The sequence below is a fragment of the Labrus bergylta genome, chromosome 2 (assembly GCF_963930695.1).
Source record: "Labrus bergylta chromosome 2, fLabBer1.1, whole genome shotgun sequence".
Taxonomy (NCBI): domain Eukaryota; kingdom Metazoa; phylum Chordata; class Actinopteri; order Labriformes; family Labridae; genus Labrus; species Labrus bergylta.
In genome coordinates this window covers 28698914-28722933 of record NC_089196.1, presented here as the reverse complement: position 1 = coordinate 28722933, position 24020 = coordinate 28698914, and the positions used below count along the sequence as shown (strand labels likewise).

At 43.7% G+C, this 24020-nt stretch overlaps 1 protein-coding gene across 1 annotated transcript; it reads right to left on the bottom strand.

Moving 5' to 3' along the window:
- Nucleotides 1–769: 769 nt before the first annotated feature.
- Nucleotides 770–22873, bottom strand: LOC109990978 (zinc finger MIZ domain-containing protein 2). Its single transcript, XM_065951018.1, has 21 exons — nt 22306–22873; nt 14941–15018; nt 14526–14640; nt 14193–14401; nt 13861–14020; nt 13394–13636; nt 13116–13275; nt 12775–12893; nt 12465–12557; nt 12078–12267; nt 11612–11753; nt 10301–10379; nt 10063–10194; nt 9849–9954; nt 8645–8802; nt 7925–7992; nt 7610–7678; nt 7128–7411; nt 6319–6491; nt 5494–5691; nt 770–5188 (listed from the first exon to the last, which is right to left on the bottom strand). The coding sequence occupies exons 2-21, from the start codon at nt 14988–14990 to the stop codon at nt 5081–5083; spliced, it is 2856 nt and encodes a 951-aa protein (XP_065807090.1). The 5' UTR covers nt 14991–15018; nt 22306–22873; the 3' UTR covers nt 770–5080.
- Between the last annotated feature and the right edge of the window lie 1147 nt (nt 22874–24020).

Genomic DNA, 24020 nt, shown 5'->3' with positions numbered 1-24020 from the left:
TCCCCTTCATTTATCTTTGTTTACTTTCATCGACAAACTTTGGTTTTCACAGCAATAATGTATGCAATGCTCAGCAAGGCAACAAGAGTGACTGCTCTCAGTTGGGGCCCCCTCAGGGAGGATTTTACTTTTGTTGCAAAACTAGTTTGTGAGCCCTAAGGCGGCTTGCTTTGCCTGTTAACAAGCAGCGCCTCTGCAACCAAGCAGGTCTCATTCAGTCCAGTCTGTTCAGAGGTTTTCTCAGGTTTCCAGATAGAGGTGAGCGTTTGAACTGTGGGGTTCTGAAAAATACAGGAAGCTGGTGGAGGATTACAGGGGGCCCGGTTTCGATCAATGACCTTTTAACAACCTGTCGTTGATGCTCACAGAGACGAGGCTGTGCATACTGCTTTTTTCATCTACTCCATTTACCATGTACCACACTTGTTGCTATACTTAGTTATTCTTTGTATATTTTTGTCTTTATTGTACATATAATTGACATTTGCATATTTCTCCCTCATATCTCATATATATATTTTATATGTACAGGCTTATGTTCTGTGGAGGGGCAATTGTACACCCTTCTTTTTCCACCAGGAATTAGTAAAAATATTTCTGATTATGATTTTAATAAATAGTTTCTGATTGGTTTTCTGTGTATTAGTTGCTGCAGAAATAAATAAAACAAATCACCTTTTATTTAACGTTTTTCTCTCCAGTATTTCCTGGATGCTTCTTCGCACTTCCTTTCATCTTTCACACAAATCAGCACATGTTGTCCTCTGCGTGTCTTTCCAGTGTGTGTTTATTAAATTACAAAGGTTATTATTATTATTATTATTATTATTATTAATAATATTGTTGCTGTTATTATTAGCATCATTACTGAATCATACAGTGTGATCATGTATAGCTTTATTCGTTCCAGGAGCCGGAGAACTCACAGGGACACGGAGACACCACGACTTGTCTGGACTCGAGTCACTTTACAACATACAGAAGAACGAGGAGGGGGAGGGGGAGGGGGTGAAGATGGACCATCAGATATTACATACACAAACTGGTCGAGGAGCTCTTTGGGCTCAGGGCAACCGTTTGAGGCAATAACAACAATCCTCTCATCGACTTTCATTTAAATTCATTTTTTCTTCTCTCTTTGCCTCATAAAGTTGCCCTGAAATCCAAGAACTCCTTGCTTGAACGCTCGACTGCAGGAGTGAAGACAACAATGACAGAGATCCGAATTAAATCATTTTGGCCCCTTTACTATTTAAAAAAAAAAAATCAGTTTTTATGTCATGTGAAATCATTTACACTCAGCCACAGACGAGAGAGAAAACACACAACATGCAGAGTTTTAGTTTCTGCTCTCATCCTCATTTCTCTTTCAAATACTCTCTGGTGCTTCTTTTCTTCTGGCCCGTTAGTGAAACGTATCTGTCCGAGTGATGTGTTACCACTAGATCCAAATGCGTGCATGTCAGCAGGGGCGTGTCCAGAGGGGTGGCATTTGCCTCCCTTTTAATCTGATTGGCCACCCCAGAGTCCAAATCAATGATTGGCTATTCGCCTAATCAGAGGGTGGACTTGAGTTGAAATCAACTATTCTGGTTGTTTTCAAAAGGCTGCCGATAGTTTTCTTTACATGTAATGTTGTATTTTGTTGCTGTTAGTACTTTCAGTTTTACTTTAAAATGACTTTGTTCTTTCCATAAAAACTCCAAAGCAAACACTAGCACACATCGTCTAACCTGCCAATAAATGTATTTTTGTAAATTAGACAGCGTTGCGACAGTAAGCATGCAATCCTTTTAAGTACTTTCAAATTCGCTCATATATCTTAGTTTTTGAGTCCATAAAGAAACTAAAGATTTATATTTTGCCAAATTGTGTTTCTTACTAGTACTTAAAGTTTGTGGGTTTAGAAAGATTCAAACATTTTTAATTAATTTGTGTATGTGTAACCACAAACTTCATGCCCCTCCCCCCCCTGCGTAAGTCAAGGGCCACCCCTGCAGGTTAGGGTTGTCACGGTTACTGCTTCTTAAATTTAGTCGTTATTCTAGTAAAATACAAACAGTTTCGTTAATGCAACCAGTATTCGTAAAAAAACAATTTTTTAAATCACCCAAAGACGCCTGTAAACTCCTGCCCACTGTCCAAATTTAACGAATAGATTTGCAACGTTTCGGTTAAGAAACAAAACATGTAGACAGTACTCTCTCTCTGTTTAGCTCGCAGCACTTTTGGGTTAAAAACATCCCCTTAAACCAGAGTTTTTTTTAAAGCTTGAGTACTTTCAGAAACTATTGATCATTAAACAACCTGCCAATGATTTCCTTTTTGAACTTATCTTATGAAAAACTTCCCTTACTGTATCTCCTATTATTTGTCTCTTAAAGTCACTTTAGCTTCATGTTATTTTAATCAATAAAAGAAAATAAAGATAAAAACACAAACGAGCCGACTGGTCAGGTCAAAGCGTCAGGCAGCAGCCATGATGTAAGTCAGTCAGATCTCAGGGCTGCTCAAACTATTGACTACAAAACGTACTTTACACACCTGATGTAAAAAGTCACTTTTGACCTATGGCTTCACATTGGACTTAAACTCTGCATATGTGGTGGACGTCCTCGATTGTTCACTAAAATCAGACCTGAAACATTCCTCATTCTGTATCACTCAACTCTGAACTAATTCTTCTCTTGTTTCAGAAACTTTTCAAAAAAAAGAGTCAGGCTCAGGCGCTGATCTAGAAAAAAAATGACTTAGGGTGGATCTGAGATTAAAGGTGCAGCTACTGTGACCGCCAACGACAAACAGCATAGGTGAAATTTAAAAGTAGAGTGCAATCCCTCATCAAATCGGACACGACCACACTCCTCCAATCACTCAAATCTCCTTTTTCACATTTTACTAAACGGATGTTTCTCACATTTTTTGGGACAATTCATTGTAAAAATATGCATTTTGAAGAGAGCTGCTGATTATTTTTTTTGTGGACCAATCAACTCACTGATTGATCCTCGTCATCTTTGTTGTTAAAAGTTGAACAGCATTAATCCTCAAACACTGAAACACACACGGCATGTGATGGATCTCTCTCGTGACTGAAGCTCAAAATCAGATTCAAACAGATTAAAGAAACAATCTGCGCCTCTGTTTCTGTGATTTAGTACGATGGAGTAAGAGGGCCGCACTCAAGAGTAAAATATAGCTGGAGATTTAAATTGTAATTTGTGTGAAAAACAACCTGAAAAGAAGTCATTATTTCAGCCCGTTTGCTTTTTTTCAAGAAGAGTGACCAGCCGCCTGCTCGACAAACAGGAAGTGTTCAGTTATTTGAAAAACTTTAACTAAAGTATAAATTCACAAGATGCTCAACAGTTCTCTTTATAGTGCAGGCGACTGGCTTCTCTCCTGATATGCCCTTTCAAAATAAAATACAGGCTAACCACAGCCAAACATTTATGACTTTGATATTGCAACATTAAGACTTTATTCTCCTAATATTACATTTTTATTCTCTTACAACTATAATCTTGTCAAATCACGATTAAATCCTAAAATTTCAGATTATATTTCTTTAATTTGGCCCTCATTGTCTGCCGTAGTTTTGAGTGTTCTTAGATTAATCTTTGAAAATATTTCTACATAACGTCAAACACATGAAGTTTATTTATTTTCTGATGACTTATCAGCAGTTCTGTGTTTTTGGAATCTTTGATAAAATCCTTATTTGATGGTTTTGAACTTAAGTTTTGCGTCCACCTGGCGTCTTTTTTCTGCGTGGCAGAATCTTTTTTAAATTGTTCCTAACACAAAGAGAGCGTTTGCAGCAGCAGCAGGTGGCGACCGCCAGCACTCAGCGTCCTCTTACCAAGCGCTCCGCCCTTTTTTTGTGTGGCCGCTCCAGCCAATCATGTAGTCCTCTTATTTTTGTCTCTTTTGTCTACAGATTGTGTCTTGTAACAAAATCCTCTTTGTTCCGTGTATGATCAGAGCTAGGATTGCTGGGCGGCCATTATTATTATTATTACTATTAAGCTCATCCTCCAGTCAACATCGGAGGCAGACCTCCTCCGTTTGATGCTCAGTGAAGGAAATATAAAACATACAGTAAAAATCAACAGAGCAGTGTCAGTCATACAGCGGCTGTAGTCTAGAGACCGATGTCATAGAGACATGATACACGTGCAGAGCTTTTATTCTCAGCGCACAGCCAGCGTTTTACTCCCTGAAGAAAACGCCAGGTGGACACACGCCGTAAGGTTCTTCACAGTGAAGCGTTTTCTCTGTGGCTGAGTGTAAATGAAAGTTTCTCAACAGTTCTTCGTCTTCAGAGTCTCCACATCTCACCTTCACTCCTTTAAAGCTCATCTTGGATTGTTTATACCGACACATTTAAAAGTCTCATGGAGCAGAAATATTCCGCCTTTAAAGGACCATACCGCTCTTTAATTACAAACACAGCCACAGCTCATCACTGCTGAACCTCTTCAACCCCGACTGACCGATTCATCGCTCTTAGAAACTCACTGAACCTGTGAGATTTAAAAAACAAACACGGGTGATTTGGAGAGTTTCAGCAGTGACTGTGTGTGTGTGTGTGTGTGTGTGTGTGTGTGTGTGTGTGTGTGTGTGTGTGTGTGTGTGTGTGTGTGTGTGTGTGTGTGTGTGTGTGTGTGTGTGTGTGTGTGTGTGTGTGTGTGTAGTTAAAGCAGCAGCGTCGTCGTCACTTTAAATATTTTGTCGACTGGGAATGAAGGATGAAACATCAAAATACAGTTTCAGAGGATAAAAAAAAAAAAAAAAACAATAAAATAAAGTTACCATCAAGTTCATAGTCACACATTAACGATTTTGAAAAGGTTGTTTGTTTCCTTCTGATCGTCCGCTCCGTCCTGTGCAGACGGCGGCCATGTTGGACCGCGCGTCATGTTGGCGGGCGAGGAGAGAAAGAGTTTGTAATATACACTAAAGTCTCTGAAAGTATGTTCGTGTGTGTGTGTGTGTGTGTGTGTGTGTGTGTGTGTGTGTGTGTGTGGGTGTGTGTGTGTGTGTGTGGGTGTGTGTGTGTGTGTGTGTGAGAGAGTGTTCAGTTGTTCTCGAACAGCGACAGCAGGTCGTCGTTGTTGTTGTTCGGGAGGTCCGGAGGTCCGAGGTACGACAGCAACTCGTCAGGGTTGGTCAACTCTGGAAGCAACTGTAGAAACAAACATGTCTGTTAGTCTGATTCAAACAGCAGAACCACGTCTCTGTCTCTTTAAATCTCTGACACAGACTCAGGATGAGCCTGGGTCCAACGTATTTTATATATTCAGGGGCGTGGCCAGAGGGATGGCATGGGCTCAGCGCCTTGAAATCTGATTGGCCACCCCATGTGCCACCCAAAAATTCCAATCTAAGAATGGCTATTTTCCAAATCAGAGGCAGGACCTCTGTGAAAATCAGCTATCTTTGATTATATTTGATAAACCTGATTTTAGTCTCTGTCCGGGTTTTACTCACGTCCAGAGAAGGTTCTGGAACCTCCGAGGATCCTCCCAGACCAAAGGAGCTGTCGCCTTGGAGACGGGGATTCTGGTTGCTACGCTGCATCATCTGGTTGTTAGCCCCCAGTTGGGAGTTGCCGTGGAGACCTTGCGACTGCTGCTGGGGGAGAGGAGCACCATGGGAAGTGGAGTCCAGACGGCCTGAGACCGACATCTGAGAGAGAGGAAGTAAGAAAGGAATAAAAAAAAGGAGACAGAGAAATAAAGAAAAGAAAGTGATGAAGGCGAGATGGCAGGAGAGGAGGGTAGGAAAGGAGAGATGGAAGGAGGGGAGAAAAGGAGGGAAGGAAAGGAGGCGATTGAGGGAAGGAAACGAGATATGGAAGGAGAGGAGAGATGGAGGGTAGGAAAGGAGAGATGGAAGGAGAGGAATTGGGAGAGGGAAGGAGAGGAGGTGATGGAGGGAAAGAAAGAGAGGAGATATGGAGGGAAGGAAAGGAAAGAAGAGATGGAAGGAGAGGAGGTGATTGAGGGAAGGAAAGAAGATATTGAAGGAGAGTAGATATGGAGGGTAGGAAAGGAGAGATGGATGGAGAGGAATTGGGGAGGGAAGAAGAGGAGGTGATGGAGGGAAGGAAAGGAGAGGAGATATGGAGGGAAGGAAAAGAAAGAAGAGATGGAAGGAGAGGAGGTGATGGAGGGAAGGAAAGGAGACATTGAAGGAGAGTAGATATGGAGTGAAGGAAAGGAAAGGAGAGAGGGAGGTGCAGTTTACTGATTCACAATGTTTCTATTCTTTAAAAAAAAACTAAAAAACATGATGATGATGTCATCACTGTACCTGTCCAGCCAGCGGATGAGGGGGAGGTTTGTCGGGGGTGAGGAGGGCGCTGGAGAGCTCAGACTGGTAGGAGAGAGGGGGAGGACCTGGGGAGGAGAAATCCCCCCCCATTCCCGGAGTCCCAGGACCACTGAAGTCTGAGAAACCAGCAGACTGACTGGGATAGGACGGAGCTGAGGAGGGGGGGGGAGAGAGAGAGAGAGAGAGAGAGAGAGAGAGAGAGAGAGAGAGAGAGAGAGAGAGAGAGAGAGAGAGAGAGAGAGAGAGAGAGAGAGAGAGAATTTATACAACTTCCTCCATCTCAACCCGGGTAACACTGAGGTCTCTGTCATCGGCCCTGATCGTTTTAGTAAGTAGGTCAGCCATTACATCAGAACTCTCTTTTCAGTAGCTTATCGGTTTTTATGATCAAGTAGTACGTTAGCGTCCAGGCACCCTACTGGTCTGGGGCCCCAAGCAGCACCTCTGACAGACAACCCCTCATTGTCTCTTTACGCCGTAATAATAAAGTCAAAGGTCTGAGCCTGACGTTAAGAGAGACTCGTGTTTACGTCACCTCCACCTGAATGTTTTATCAGAGATCCATCGTCATCTCACATTAATGAACTGCAGACCTTCCATGTGCATTAAAGTTGCACTTATACATTAAAGGAGGATATCATTATCGTAATGACATCATTGATTATTGATGTTTCCTGGACCAATACAGATAATAGGAGGAGGTTAATGGATGTTGTTTTCCTGACGTTACTCTGCTGTTAAAACATCCATCGGCTCTTTTGAAGGTCAGTGTCGCGGCTCCTGTTTACCTGGTCCGGGGTAGTCTGGTGTGTTGTTGCTGTTATTGCTGCCCCCTGCAGACAGGGACGGGTAGGGCATCGGGGAGGAGGCGGAGGCAGGGTTGGAGGAGGAGGAGGGGCCTAGCGATGCGATCATCTCCATTACGCTGGGCAGGACCATGTGACTCGGGCTGAGTGTCCGGCAGCGCTTCAACACGGGACCGTCCGACTCCTCCTTCACGTGGATGTCGGGCTTCACGGGGACCGGCTTCCAGCTGCACACCGGGTCGATGGTGATCTCCTCGTACTCCGAGCTGAGGACAAACAATCTGTATGAGAAGACGTTCCTGACACGTTTCTATCACTTATGAATGCCTGAGAGCGTAGAGTGAACTACAGGCTTACAGGTGTGTGAGGAACACACCTGACCTTTGACCCCGTTCTGGACAGAAACCCAAACGATGGGAAACAATGAACAGGAACGATAGAAAAATGACAGCAAAGTTTCTTACTTCTGAACGTAGATGAGGATCCCCAGCATGTACTGATCCACTTCTAGACCCTCCAACAGAGCGGTTTTACTGCACACACACAAAAAGACACACACACACACACACACAGGCGTTATGCTGCATTCAGGTGCTCATGGGATGGTCGTTTTTCCGACTTCAGTGTGTTCACATGATTTCAGTTCGGAAAGTCGGAATGTTTTAACACCAACAACAAACTCAGTTTTTATTTTTCTTCTTTGATTTTTGGAGTTGAGTTAAGATGTGTTTAAATGTTTGTATACAAACAATGTGTGAGTGTGAGTGAGTGTGACGTACTTGCACACAGGACATCTCCACGTTCCTCTCTCACAGTTCAGCTGCAGGTACGACTCCAGATCAAAACACTGCGCACACACACACATAGACACACACACACACACAGAAATGTATTAGGCTGACAAATCAAACGTCTTTTTCCCAACCTTTTTGAAGTTAGTAATGTTGAATTGTATACATGTTCTAAAGCCTCTTTTCAACTAAAGGTCCTCAGAACTAAAAGGTTCAGGGACTACCGTCAAGACCAAGACCAAGGCAGGCTGAGACCAGGATCACAAATAAGACAGATAAATCATCATCTTGTGTGTTGAACAGTCCGCGGTCACACTGCACCAGGACTAACCGTGCCTAAGCTCTCTTTTACATAACGTTGTAATACAGCACATGCAAAGCTTTATGTTATTATGAAGCGTGCTCAGTTTACAAACAGACGGACTCGAGGGACCTGCGTGGACAGCTCTGTAACCAATGTTTCGAGTTTGGACTGCAGTACCGATTGTTAACACTAGGGGTCAGAGTTACATATTAATTAAGAGGTTTATCTTCGAAATCATTTTATGAATGAAATTATTTGCTACAAATATAAAATAAGTTACATATTCCCGTTGTCCCGATGTGACCCAGTTTTGTTTTATTCAATTTTTTTAAAAAGCTCCTTTGAAAATTAAAAGTAAAAACCTCAAATAAAAGCAAGGTTAAAACAAACGCCGTGGCCCTGACCTGTATGTGTCTGCAGTCGTGACCTCTGGCGGGCAGCTGGATGCGTCTGAACGTGATGGGACATTTTAACGAGACTCTGATGGCGGTCTGCTCCACGCCGTCCTCTCCATTTAACCCGGGGGTCCCAGGGATGGTGCCGCTGCTGAAGTTCCTCTTTACTGAAACACACACACACACATTTAAGAACATGAGACAGCAAACGCACACACAAAACTACATCATAGAAGATCGGAGACTTGAGGAAGATCCGTTTGAAACTTCACAAACGTGAACGCTGCACTGATCTGATTCTGATGAACTGACCTGAAGGAGTAACCCTGTCCCTCCTCCACACTGACTGACGTGCACCTCCTCAAAATGTAACAACGCTTTGAAACAACACAGACTGTAAGTCCTGTGATTGGTGTACAGTTTCCCCACATGTAAGACATCTGGAAACAGAGTCTTATAAGTGTGATAATGACAAGTAGATAAATACATGTCCTTTGTCACATGACCCTCCGTGTGTTTAACGCTGGCTAACTTGTAGCCTGAGCTAACAACGCTATAGAGTTGAATACTCATCCATCTTTTGTTCTTTGCAATAATGAAGATCAGATAATACTTTATTGATGTCCAGAGGGAAAATTGAAGGTTGCAGTATAACCAAGTGCTGCTCAATATTTATCAGCTACAATTCCAAAATAGTACGCTTGTTTTCAGTCGCCATGGTTACTGTACACAAACAAGCGGAGAATGTGGCGGATTAAAAAGTGGTGATATAACTAGCAGAGAAATCAGACTGTTTAACTCGGATTATTGAAACGCAGACTCACCAACACACAAGTATGTAGTGCTCACTCACGACGGCTTAGGACACTACGGTGAAGATTTGACGCAGAAGTTTAAACCAGGCTTAAGAATAACCGTCAAATAGACTCAACGAGCCATGAAGCTGCGGGTGAAACAACCGAACGCCTCGGCACACTGCTCATCAAAATGAGCATTTCTCAAAATGTTAGAATATCTGCAGTTTATGTCTCTCCATTCGAAGTTAAGTTAGAAACATTCAGCGACTCCGCTCCCGGATTAATTAAAAATAAAGGATGAGTGATTTGTTGTGATCTTCATTTCTATTGGTTGAAAAGACGCTACACTGGACAAACTGCAGTCAGTCCTAAATCAACCAGAATGATCTGATTGGTGGTTTGGTGGAGGAACTTACTCTTAGTGACACAGTGCTCTGCAGGCAGCAGCCTCTTCTTCATCAAACCCTGCAGCACCGAGCGGACCGACGGACGGTGAACCAGCTGGAGCACAAACAGGTGAGACTGCAGGGAGGGCGAAAGAGAGAGAGAGACGGAAAGAGAGAGAGGTATGTTAAACCCAGCAGTACATGAAGTTCACCTGTAGATGTGTGAAATATGAGGAGTTCTTACACAGCAGCAGGCGGTGACGGTGATCTGGATCGTGTTCCTGCCCGGCTGACACACTTGCTTCAGGTACAAAGGCTTATGGGAGGTTTTGTTGTCGCCTCGCTCGATGGTGAGAGGGGTGGCGTTCACACTCACCTGAGCAGGAAGAAGAAGAGTAAATAAAACAGGAAAAAAAACTAAAATCAAGAGCAGGACAAACTGGTTCTGAGAGAAGATGAGAGAAAGAGGATGGAGGTCAGACCTGGACGGAGGCTGGCCAGTTGGTGTTCATCTGTCGATCCTCGTGGTGGTAACACTTAAACTGCAGCTCCAGGTCCGGTCTGAAACAAGCACGCAAACATTTATCAATATACATATAAAATATACTTTTTAAACACTCTTGACTGACGCATGCCTCAGAGAGACGGTGTGCAATGGGGAGCTTCTAGAGAAGATTGATGACGTGTGATGTCTTTTTTATTTGTATAGCATCAACTCATAAGTGTTATCTCGAGACACTTTACAAAAAGCATCTTTAATGTGGTCCTGGGGGACAAATCTTCTTTGTTTTTGTCACAGACAGACACAGATATTTATTAAAAGTGTCAGAATTTATCACAGGAAGAATCCCAGGAGGAAAACCGTTTTGTTTAGAAGTAAGTTCCTTTTTTATCTCAAACCAGAAACAGCTTTCACATCGCTCCCTTCAAAGAATCAACCAGACACCTTTGACAAAAACAGTGATTCACCTTGCAGAGAAAGACAGTTACTCATTAACAGCTGCTTTAGTTGTAGTCTTTTCACAGGCACACAAAACTACTAAAGTTTTCAGGGTGTGCAGCATGTGTGAACGCAAAAACAGCCACATTTTTCACTCTGACTTTATCCAGAGTTTCTCCAGACCCCAAATCATTCTTGAATCATAGCCTTTCTTGATATAAAAATCACCTTATTAATACTTTACTATCCGGAGTTTCTCCTGCCAGACTCCTCATGACATCAGAGTGAGCTGATGTGAGAACGCAGCAGGATATTATCAGGAGAATTCACCTCGAGCCAATGGGAGGGGGTGGTGACGTTTATATACCGTGATAGGTGCACGACCAAAGATTGTCTGCACACGACCAGTATGACCTCTGTGCATGTTATTAAATGGCTGCATTATATTCTTCCCGCTCATTTGAACTCCACATATATAAAGGAAAATGTTCTCACTATAGTGTCCTACAGCAGACTTTAACTTTGTCCACAACTTCCACATAGTTCTTTATATGTCATGTCTTTCCTCAGGAGACCCCCGCCCCCCTTCCCATCCGACAGGTACAGTCTCCCGCTGTGAGGTGTGTGTGTGTGAACGATTAGATCAGGAGGATTTCAGAGGCAGTCCTCCTGAAATTCTGTAGAAATTTTCAGGAGTGCATGTGTGACAACAGCTTCAATGTTTTTGTCAAAGGAGTCCTCAGCTCGATCAGTGTTAAGGCCAGCAGAGGACTGTGTGTGTGTGTGTGTGTGTGTGTGTGTGTGTGTGTGTGTGTGTGTGTGTGTGTGTGTGTGTGTGTGTGTGTGTTCACACCTCATGATGAGCGTTTTGTAGACGGAGTCTCTCAGCTGGAAGACATGATTGCTGACAGCCAGGTTGTGCTCTAATCTGAACGGCTCTAAAACCACACCATCACGCACCGGGAAGGTCAGCCGCAGGTCGTCGCTCGGGTTACCTAGAAAACAAGAACTCAACACAGTCAGACACTGTCACACCTTTTGTGACACATGATACACCTGAGAAACTGAGTCATTAAGAAAAAGAATAAAGGTGTCCTTGCTGTTCCTGTAAAAGTTTCCTTTAAAGAAAAATGTGGAAAAAAACAAAAACAATCCAACGGCCCGGCCCATCAGAAAACCAAAAGATGGAGGTACGTATTAATCATATTGTTCATGTCGTTGACTCTTAATATTTTCATTACCTTCTATTACTGATGACGTGGTGTGTGTGTGTGTGTGTGTGTGTGTGTGTGTGTGTGTGTGTGTGTGTGTGTGTGTACCTGTTGGAGGAGGAGGAGGCAGGCCGGCCATGTTGGGTTTGATGTCGGGCAGGAAGGAAGCTGGGTTCGGCTTGACGTCACTGTTGCCAGGCGACATGTAGGGCGGGGCCATGGAGCTGCTGGGGGTGATTGGAGGGGTCGGGTTTCCAGGTACAGGGGAGGAGGGGTAACCTGGCAACCCTCGACCCGGCTGAGAGAGAGAGAGAGAGAGACAGAGAGAGAGAGAGAGAGAGAGAGAGCGAGAGAGAGAGCGAGAGAGAGAGAGAGAGCTAATTTAACTTCTCTTTATTCCTAATGTAAAATAATCTATCATATAATCATGAATTATGTGACACAAGAATCTCCAGTTGTCAGTTTCTCCAAACAGGCCTTCAGAGTTTGTCTTACCCCTGACGGTTGGTTGAAGGAGTTGTAGACGCCGCCAGTGCCCCCTGCTGTCAGAGAGTTTAAACCTCCACCCTGACCATTGAACTGTTCCTGCTGCACAGACACAGAAGACAAAATAAAATATCTTTAGTTCACTGTTCAGATTATTGAGGCCACTGGACAAATTTACCAAATTATAAATATTGTGAGGACACTGGTGTGATGTATGAACAACTTTTTCCCATGATTCCACGCCAGCCTTGACGTCATCTTTTGTTATTATTATTTAGAGAGTGACAGATTGCGCACAGGTGTGGTCGACTCTCCTCACCTTGTAGTACTGTGGGTTTGGGGGTCCAGAGGGCGGGTACTGTTGGAGGGGCATCTTGTGGGTCTGGTACGAGGGGGAAGAGTCAGAGCGCTGTGGGGCGGGGCCTGGACCACCAGGACCTGTGGACAGAAAAGACCCTGAAGCATGACTAATACACCTGTGGAGAACATCCGATACGATCTCTCTTTAGAGGCTAGCCGTTTCCCCCCGCTTCCAGTGTTTGTGCTAAGCTAGGCTAAACCATTTAGTGGTTAGATTGGTTTATATAAAATCAACAGGCGTCATCTTGTTGACATTCCCTTTGCAATAAGTGTCATTAACACCTGCTTCAGTCTTCTCACCTGGGTGGTACTGCATGCCGGGGCCAGAGTACGGGCCGGGTCCACCATGGCCGCCACCACCTGATCCTGGCATAGAACCACCTGGACCACCAGAACCCTGCATCACGTTCACATTAGAACCAACGGGGACGCCGTACTGCTGAGGCATGCCTTGGAACGACTGAGGACCAAAGAGGGACAAGAAGAATATGTGTGAGAGTGTTTTTATGTTCCTTAAAGTTTAATGTTCTTATTTCTAATCTTTTTAGGTCTAAATGACCGACGACCTCCTGACTCACCTCAGAGCTGTACGGCCGTTTGAGACCCTGTGGCGGCCTCAGGTGGCTCTGCTGTGGTCCAGGGCCGTAGTTTGGATGCTGAGCGACCCTCTGGGGGCCGCCTCCTGGTCCGTACATTGGGCCCATTGTGGGGGGTCCTCTGTTAGGTCCAGGACCAGGGCCCATACCTCCAGGGGCCATGCCAGGGGGTCCGCGGGGGCCGGAGTGAGCCATGAACTGGTTGTTATAGGCTGGACCTCCCATCTGACACACACACAAACACACACAAACACACACTGTATCATGAGTTAGTGTAACATGAGACACCTGAAGCTCAGATGGAGGCTCACAGGTGTGAACATGAATAAATGATCAACCCGAAATAATTAAAATAAAATCATGACAACACCTGAAGTCACCAGTAGGGGGAGCTCTCACCAACCAAACACCACAAAAACAATCACCTGTGACCCCTCTCTTCTCCTCACCTGTCCGTAGTTCATTTCCTGGTTTTGTTTCTCCTGGATGGCGGCGACTGTTGCCGTGGCCGTGGCGGTTGCCGTGGCAGCAGCAGCGGCGACTGCTGCAGCAGCAGCTGCCTGAGTGAAGTCGGCCGAGCCTCGAGAGCCTCCGGGGTTCGACTGGTAACTGAGGACAAGAAAAAAAGAGTTGTTTATATTTATTTCATACAGTGAAAGATCGACTACACGTCTTTATTTCTGAGTAAATTATCAAGCAGTATAAAACCAAAATAAGAATCTCATGTATATTATTCTATGTATGTGTAAAGGCTCTGTTGAATTCACCAACACACACTCACCTCCCTGCGTACCCCCCCGGTCCTCCAGCGTAGCCCCCACTCGTCCGGCCGTACATGCCCTGGTTCATGTAGCCTTTGTTTGGCTCTCCGTAGCCCTGCTGGCCCATGTAGCCTCCAGGTCCCCCGGCCATTCCCGGACCCCCGGGGCCCTGCATCATGGGTCCCCCTCCTTGGTTCGACCCTGGCCCCATCACTCCTCCACCCAGACCCTTAAGGACAACAAGACACACAGTTCAAATCAACATGTTTCCTTCAAGCTCGACTTAAAGATATTTTAATAAATAAATTTATTTATTTATTTATTATAAAACTTCCTGTTTGGTGATGTCATACCTGGCTGGCTGAGGGATTGGTGACTCCCCAGACGGTGGTTACCACGGAGAGTGATCCTGTGGGCTGATTGGTTTGTTGCTGCCAGCTGGAGGGGTCGTAGGGGTATGAACCATCGCTGCAGACAAAGACACAGATCAGGGTTCAGCTCGTTACATTTTTACATGAAGGTTCACTGTGGTTTTCTCCTTTTGTCTGTTTTTACAATAATATTTGACAGTTTTCATGGATTATTTTAAACAGAGAGCAACAAACAAGAAGTGAGCCAGTCAATGGACTAACATGTTGTTGGTTTGATTGTTTAAAGTGTTTAATTCCCGCTGAGCTCCAGTGGGTTACATTCTTGCTGTAGTGATGTAGAAACATACTCTCAGGTGTGTCAGTATATTGTGACATCACTCCTGGGTTTGGTGGTTACCTGTGTGGATTGTTGGCCAGTCCAGCCTTCATCTGGTTCATAGGGTTCATGATGGGAGGGGTCCAATCAGACAAACTCCTGAGACACAGACAGGAAGTGGGTTAGTTACCTGCAGTCAAGTTAAGGGACAAGAAGACGCCCTAAAGTCGTTTTCACATATTCACTCCTGAAAATTATTCCAAGAGGACTGCTCTGGATATTCTCCTGACCTGACTGTTCACATATGATAGATCATCATTCAGAGTATTGGAGACAGACTACTTCTTTGTCATCTTCCTAACGCATCACGAGCTGCTTATCAGGTCCAGTTTAAACCAGTTTGACTTCATACTAAATGATTTCTGACCCTAAACAAAGAAATTAGTTTTATTCTAATAAATCTGAAGTTCAGAATAAATCCTGAATCAAATAATTCCCAGAAATTAAATCCCCTCTCTTCTGTTAGATGTCAGAGTCATCTGAGAGGCAGCAGGACAGTAACGTTAGGTCACACACACACACACACACACACACACACACACACACACACACACACACACACACACACACACAGTGTGAACAGCAGACTAACAGACACTTGGACGGTTTATTTGACTTTTTGTTGAGATGATCTAAGCAGTCACATTGTCTCTACACTGCAGAGGAACGCCCTCATTAACAAAAACAAGTTTTCTGACTTTATTCCTCCGCCCAGAACAAACAGCTCACTTCATACCAAATGGACGGAGCATTTTTTTTTTAAATTACACTAATATTCTGGGAAATGTTTGATACAACCTCCAAGAAAAACACAGGAAACACAGAGGAGGAGCGCCTGTGTAATCTGATCTGTTTATTTTTTTTTTTAAGTTATTTTGAGGCCTTTTGTCATTTATTAGAGAGGCGAGCTGAAGAGAGAGAGAGACAGGAAACGTCGGGACGAGAGAGGTCAGATTTGAACCAATGGCTGCTGGAACGAGGACTGAAGCCGCCGCACATGGGGCGTGCGACACCAGCGCTAGGCCATCCGGCGCCCCGATCTGTTCATGATTTACAAACTCGCTCAAATAAAGCATAAAGGCGCTTTTACAGAGCGACATGGCAGCTGCAGATCAGCTGACACTCAAACAGAAGAATCATTCAGACACAGGTCAGCTTCAGACGGACACGCTGATAAGACATGATTCATGTGGAAAAACAATTCTACAGTCTGGTCAGAGCGCGTTTCCTAGAATCCCTGATACCTGGAAAATGTGCACTACACTACAGGAAATTGAAAAAATAATAATATTAAAATACATTTCATTAAACTGGTAAACCTTCATACAAGAATCTATAGAGACACAGATGTTTTAAAAAACATAAAAGGAAGAAGTCGTCCATACACCACAAGCTGCTCTAAATCTCACTGAATGCACTTCATCACCACATGACATTTCGCGCCGCCGGCTCTTTATCAGATATAAACAAGCGAGGAGACACACGTCCATGTGTACGAGCCCCGAGGTCAGCTGACAGCTCATGAGAGCCATAGTAAGAATAATTTAAGAGCCATGCACAGAAACATTACGATAAAACAGAGCTCCTCCATGAAACGCTTCACGTGTTGATGAACTTTATGAAATGGGATGTGGAGCAGCTTCTGGTGAGAGGTCTGACTTTGCTTATTGAAAACCTGTCCCGCACGGCGTGGATGTTCCTGCTGGTTAATATTTCATATAAAACAAAAATATGCTGCAACTTTTCAAACTAAAAACGTATTATTCCGTTGGTTACATCACGTCAACACACGAGTCATTTAACCTGCTGCATTATGTTTCCTGTTCTCCAGGATGTTCTTCTCCACTCTTTAGTTCAGATTGTACTTCTGTTGAACTACATGTAGCATTCATAGAAAGACAGTTATTCTCATTATAGCGTCGTATAGAGGACTCTGATGCTTCATGCGATACTTCCGCATTGTTTTTAACGTCTCACCTCAGGAGACCCCCCTCGCCCCCCCCTCCCGTCTGACAGGGAAAGTCTCCAGCTGTGAGGAGCATGTGTGAACAGCTAGGTTAAATTATCTGGATATTTTCAGGAGTGTGAAAACGGCTAAAGTTGCAAGCAGCGCAGCACAGCGGGAGTTTCACATAGACACATTCACACATACCGGACTACCCTCCCCAGCTGAAACCGTCCCGCCTCCGTAGATGATTATATTTTAAAGTCTCTATAACCTGCCAGGGGACAATGAATGAATATTATCATACCAGTTAAGTGTGGCATGTTTAATTCCTACATTTTGAATGATGTTGATCAAGGTGCTCTGTCCCCGTCAAATACACTGGAGGAATATCAGCTGCAGGATGGTTTACCACAGTGTAAACACAACATGCATCTCATCTTACAGCTACAGTGTTAGGCTTTTATAAAAGAATAAACTGAAGAGGATGAAAGAACAGGAGAACGATCTATCAGAGCAGAAGGACTTTGAAGTAACACTCACTTAAATTCATTTATTCTAACATTTCCTTTTATAACAGCGGCGGTTTATAGTGACTCAGTACGCTTCATGATTCCTCCCTCGAATGATTCAACTTTCCTGGATGCTTCTGTGTCATTGGACGCATCACCACGGCGCCTCCCTCGTTCAATGATATTTAGATTTCCTCTGAATGAAACCTGAGTCATGATGAAAGCGGTTATCACACGGCGGGAGTGTCGGCGCAGCAGCTTTCTGTCAGATCTTCAAACTGTTTCAAACCGACTCTTCAGTGGAAACAATGCTGAAGAACAAACATCACACGCTTTCCGTTTCTGCAGAGACGTCCTAACCTGCCCCCTGCGTCAGGCTGAACTGAAGTATTGCTAGTTTAGAAACATAAAAAAAAAACTCACCCTGCTTTTATTTTTGAAACATTTCTTATTTTTGCTCCTCATCAAACACGTTTTCATTGTTTTAGATGTGATGCAACTTCACTTTCAGAATGAGTTCAGTCAGGAGACAAACAAACTCAAACAGTATCTAACGCTGCGTTCCATTTACTTTCGGATCTCGGAGCTGGGAATGACGTCACACCCGAGTTAACTGCGTTCCAGTTGCAAGTCGGAAAAGCAACATGGACGCCTCCAGGAGTACTTTTGTTTTGTTAGCTAACACCAGACGATAACAACACACGACGTGATAGTTTCTGACCGAAAATAACATGAAAACACCTCCACAGAGAGAACTTGCACGATACCATCGGTGTGATTGATTTAATTACACAAAAAGACGACTAAGCTGCTAATAAACAGTCACAGATTAAACATCCTTTTCGATGCTCGTGGCAGCCATATTGGATCTGAATTCGGGCTACTGAAGGTTCTCAGAGTTTCCGAGTCGGAGTTCAGACTTCAGGGGGCGTTCCTGATGACGTATCAAACCGGCAACTTCAATTTCCAACGTCTGAGATCAAATGGAACGCAGCGTATATAAAACAAATGTAAAAGGTGTATTCAGACCAAACCGTTCTGGAGACTATCCACTAGGGCGTTCCCTGAGAACTACACACCATGGGGACTTTTTTCTGTCTGCATTCGTCCACCATGGTACCGACTCTGAACAGGAGCTAAAGGGTTCCTCTACATGAGGTTCTAGGAACTAAAATAGTTCATAGGTCCTGCGGTGCAGAATCAACAAATAAAGGGGCGAGGGTTTCAAAGGTTACTAGAACTATGAAAAAGTTCCTGTAGTCAGCTATTGTCAACGTTTTAGTACCAAACTTTGTCCATGTAGACAGCGCACACTCTCTCTCTCTCTCTCTCTCTCTCTCTCTCTTTTTCTTGAGGCAGCCTTTTGTTAAAACTGAAGATGTTTAAAGCATTGCTCCTTTTTAATGTGAACAGTAAAGATTGTGTTGTTGTTGAACACGTTACTGTCATTCAGAGAAAGTCTTGAACGGATGTAAACATAACTCTGCTCACTTCGGGTGGAAATCCTGTTGGTTTGTTTTTTTAACCTGAAGCCGACCACAACCCCTCGTCTAGATTTCACCAATACGCAGCTTTAACTGTGGACTCTACATTTACTTCAGAAATGTTAATCCATTAATATAAACTCTATCAGTATAAATGTTTAATGAGAAGCAGACAAATCATCGCAGCTCCAACAAAAGCTCGGGTGTGTTTATGTCTCGAGAATCTGACCTTGAATTACAGTGTCTTCATGGTGAATCAGTGCTGATCTGAGTGTTTGTACAGTGACATACTTTTCCTCCCGCCTCTTATCAGTGGTTTTATAACAGGGCAGGCGCCATAACAACAAGTAGAACAGCATAAGTGCAATACTTAACATGTAGATTGTCCTTTGTGCACGCAGAGCTTTTAAATGAACATGATCACCCAGAGTTCCTTCAGGTTCATTTCAAATGGCATCTTAACACAAACAGCTTGTTCAGCCAATAAATGGCCGGGAGAGTCTTCTCCCGGTCGTTATCGGTGGATGTGTACAACGTTACGCACAGAAAAAAAAGGCCTGAATAATCTATTAGGGTCTTTCACACATGCAGAAATCTTCTGAAAAACTCCTGAGATTTTCAGGTGGAGCTGCATGTGTGAACATAAACAGCCACATATTTCGCTCAGACTTCCCCTGGAGTTTCTCCTGCCAGACGCTGAGCATTTTGTCCGCAGCATGTCTGAGTGAGCTGATGTGAAACGTTGCAGGACAGAGATAGTCTCCCACTGTGAGGAGCATAATGTGAACAGGAAGGTCTCCTGAAATGATCTAGATATTTTCCGGAGTGCAGATGTGAAAACGGCTTAAATCTCCTTTTGTAAGCTGCTACAGTCTGAAGTTTTTGAGCTTTTTGAGGAACGGACTTCAGCATGAAGAGCTGATTTTCTTTAAATGTAATTGTTTTTAAATTATAGGTCTGCTTTGGATAAATCAAGAAAGCTTTGTAAGGTGTTTTAGTAGCTAATTCGATTTTTAAATGGTTTTGATGCACCCATTTTCTTTTAAAGCAACCGTAGCTGAGGCTCGTGGTTATTGTATTCAGCGGGTTGGACAAAGGTAAATAATTAAAGCATTAATTCAGCTTGTCATTAGGTAAATCATCACCACTCCTTTGTTACTGTTGTCAGGAAACAAACCAGAGTGATGCCTCTCCCTCTTCTTATAAACAATCTTTGTGTAAGCAGACAGCAGCTGACACCTGAGCAGCTTCCACAGCTCATAAACTGTGGCTGAACTTTTAACCAGCGACATGAACGCTCTTCATGTTGAAATGACAAGTGTGTGTTTTCTTCTGAAGAACGAGTGAAAAACAAAGACACCCCCCCCTGGAATCACTTTCTCTGGGCGTGCAGTCCTGCTGATAAAGGTCGACTTGAATTGGTAGATTTGTGAATGGACTTTGTTATGGCGTCCACCAGGAGACATAAACACAGACAGAGAGACAGAAAGTCCACAATAAAAACTATTTAAAGGCAGCTACACTTAACAATCAAACTCTCTGGGAATCTCAGCACTATCTTTCTTTTACAACTTTTGTTTTTTTTTCCCGCAAACAGGCAAGACTTTCTGAGAAACTGTTTTGTTCAGAGTTTCCACAGATCTAAGTAAACAGAAAATTAACCAGCAACCGTTCTTGTTTTCTATATTCAATTATATGTACATGTTCTATCCTTCTGATCTGGCTGTTCACACATGCACCTCAAAGGGGGAGACTATTCCTGTCTGACAGGAGGGAGGCCAGCGGGGTCTCCTGAGGCAAGACATCAACGAAGAGGTGGACTAAGCAACAGAGTCCGCTATAATGACAGAATTAAAACCCCTGATATTCTGAGCGGGAGCTGCATGTGTGAACGCAAACAGCTGAATGTTTTGCTCCGACTTCATCCAGAGTTTCTCCGGAAACATCTTGCTTCAGGAGACCTCGTCCCCGTCCAACACGGCCAGTCTCCCACTGTGAGGTTCATGTGTAAAAGCACAGATAAGCAGGATTTCAGGGGGCAGTCCTCCTGAAAATCCTTTAAGGTGTTAATATGTGGAAAGGCTTTATATCAGGGATGGGCAACTTTGGTCACAGCAAGGGTCACATTCATTCAATTCTCATTGCCAGGGGGCCAAATTGTAGGATACAAAACGATTCCAATCGATTATGTCTCAAATTTAACTCAACATATACCAGTGATCAAATATTATTATGGACATACTTCTGGTTTTCATGATTTCATGGCAGATTTTCTCATGTTTTCTTCCTGATTCCAATTAATTGATATGTAAAAATTGACCTGAGGGCCACGCTGAGGGTTGATGGGGGCCGCACGTGGCCCCCGGGCCGCCAGTTGCCCACCCCTGCTTTAGATAATTGTTGACACTCTTTCCTGCCCTGAAACGAGACGCAAACGCTACAACTCAGGTATCATTGAAATGTCCTAAATTTAAATCGGTTATTACGACTCTTGAGGGCTGTTGATGTAACTCCTTAAAAAAGGTAAATCCGATATTTCCGATGAGCACATGAAGGCAGCATTGTGTTCTTGTTGCCATGGTATCAAAACAGGTATGATATATCGTATTGATCCTGAATAAAAGTTTGAACTCTTTAATTATGAATAAAACAAACTATAACTTATTATAACAGAAATGATCCATACTAAGTATTAAGTGCACAAAATAAACAGTTTGTTTATTTTCAGTCTTTAAACTACCAACCCCTCTAATAAACATAATGTGACTATTTACAGTAAAATACCGAAATGTAACCGGGAGGTGTTGTTCACATTGTCCTCATATCTCCACTTGGAAGGGAAATGAAAAAAAAAAACAAAATGACAGTGTCAGAGGAGACATTTTGAGATTCCTTGTAGTGTTGCAATCAGGTAGTAGCTAATGCTAACAGGCTAACAGGCTAACAGGGAAATGAGGCTGTAGGTAGCCATAGCACTGTTAGCATTAGCATTAGCATGCTAACGAGCCGACAACAGTCCGATGCGTGTGGGTCGCGTTGAACAGCTCGATAAACACTGATGTTTGAAGGGTCGCTACGTGGGATTAAAGGGGTCAAATAAAGCGTTTAATATACCGAATTTGTTGACATCATTTCACCCGTTCACTACTGTTACGGAGCTAGCCTGTTAGCCTGGCTAGCCCAGCGGCTGTGACAATAGAATGCTCCTCGGCTAACACTTAGCTAACAGCTAGCTCCTCGGCTAACAGCTAGCTCCTTCCTTCAACACAAAACATCCTCTGAATGTGAGCCTGCATGTGGATCCACACTGAGCCCGCTCTGGGGTTCAGAATCGACACATTCCCTGTAATGTTAACATGTAATCTGAATCACACACACACACACACACATACATACACACACACACGGAGGGTCGCAAATGTTGTTCCTCCCACAGCCGACATACCTCCTCTGCTTCCCCGGTGTCCGAGCCCTGCTCCGGGGCTCCGCAGTCTGAGCTCCTCCGGGGTCTCCGGGGCATCAAGCACGGAGCACAACTGAAGCCAGAATAGATCCCCCCCACCAGGACCGGGAGAACCACCTACAAAGACGATCCAAATATCCACAGACCAGTCCCGATAAAATCCTGCTCTGAGGCCGAGATTCACACAGCAGCCCTGGCTTTAACTCCAGCCAGCTAGCCCTCCCTGCCGCCGGCCTTTGCGTCTGATTATCGGGCTTCAGGAGGCGACACCATCCCCCGCAGCTCCACGATCAGTAGAGCGGATGAATATGAAGTAAAACAATAAATAGTGCGGTTCAGTGTTGTTTTTAATAAAACGCTGGGGCCGCTTCAGTGTGTTTCCTCTGCATCGCTGCTGGTGATACCAGCAGGTTGAACAGGAGAGAGAGAGACAGACAGAGAGAGAGAGAGAGAGAGAGAGAGAGACAGCCACACAGACAGAGAGAGAGAGAGAGAGAGAGACAGCCACACAGACAGAGAGAGAGAGAGAGAGACAGCCACACAGACAGAGAGAGAGAGAGAGAGACAGCCACACAGACAGACAGAGAGAGAGAGAGAGACAGACAGAGAGAGAGAGAGAGAGAGACAGGCACACAGACAGAGAGAGAGAGAGACAGCCACACAGACAGAGAGAGAGAGAGAGAGAGACAGCCACACAGACAGTCAGAGAGAGAGAGAGAGAGAGAGAGAGACAGCCACACAGACAGAGAGAGAGAGAGAGAGAGAGAGAGAGAGAGACAGCCACACAGACAGAGAGAGAGAGAGAGACAGCCACACAGACAGAGAGAGAGAGAGAGAGAGAGAGAGAGACAGGCACAAACTGGATTATTGAGAAAAATCAGGTTATGGCAGGAAATAAATCAGTCATTTATTTATTTATTTAGCAGCAAAGACAGAACAATCAGAACAATGGCTCTGACACTTTCAGGTATAGGCTGTTCTCTACGGAAGAGGATTAGGGCCAACCATGAGGAATAAATAATGAGACTTCATGTCAGTGTGCACTTTGAGAAAAATAAATCAAAATGTCAAGAAATTATGTTTCAGCTTGTATTCCCAAGATTTTGACTATTTTTCCTGATATTTTGACTTTATTCTCTTTCAGCTTTATTCTCAACATTTTGACTTTTTCTTAGCATTTATTGACAACTTTATTCAATTAATTATAAAATCATAATAATAATTGTCCCTGGGGGGAATTCAAAGGCAAACAGAGCCCTAGCATGAAGACAAAAGCTTCAGCAAAGACGGTGCAAGGTAGACCAAAAATATATGAGTTTATCACCGACATTTTTACTTTTTTTTCTCTAAGTTTAGACTTTTTTCTCAAAGTGCATAATGGGAACAGCATAGGACCAACATTTATCCACTCCGAGTGAGCACTTCAACAATGAAAAGCAAAAACTTAAACAGGCAGAAACCTCGATAAGAACCAGACTCATGGTGAGCAGCCTCAACCAGTGGGTCAAAGAGGGACAACAAATATGGGATGGAGACAAAAGAAAACGAGACAGGCAGACAGGAATCAATGTTTTAATAGTTTTAGATTATTTTTCAGTCCAGTTGGAATTTGTTTTTAATATTGATGTCATACGTTTTAGTTTAGTTTTTATGGGTTTTAGTGTTAGATTTAGTTTTTATGTTTTGTTTCTGTATCG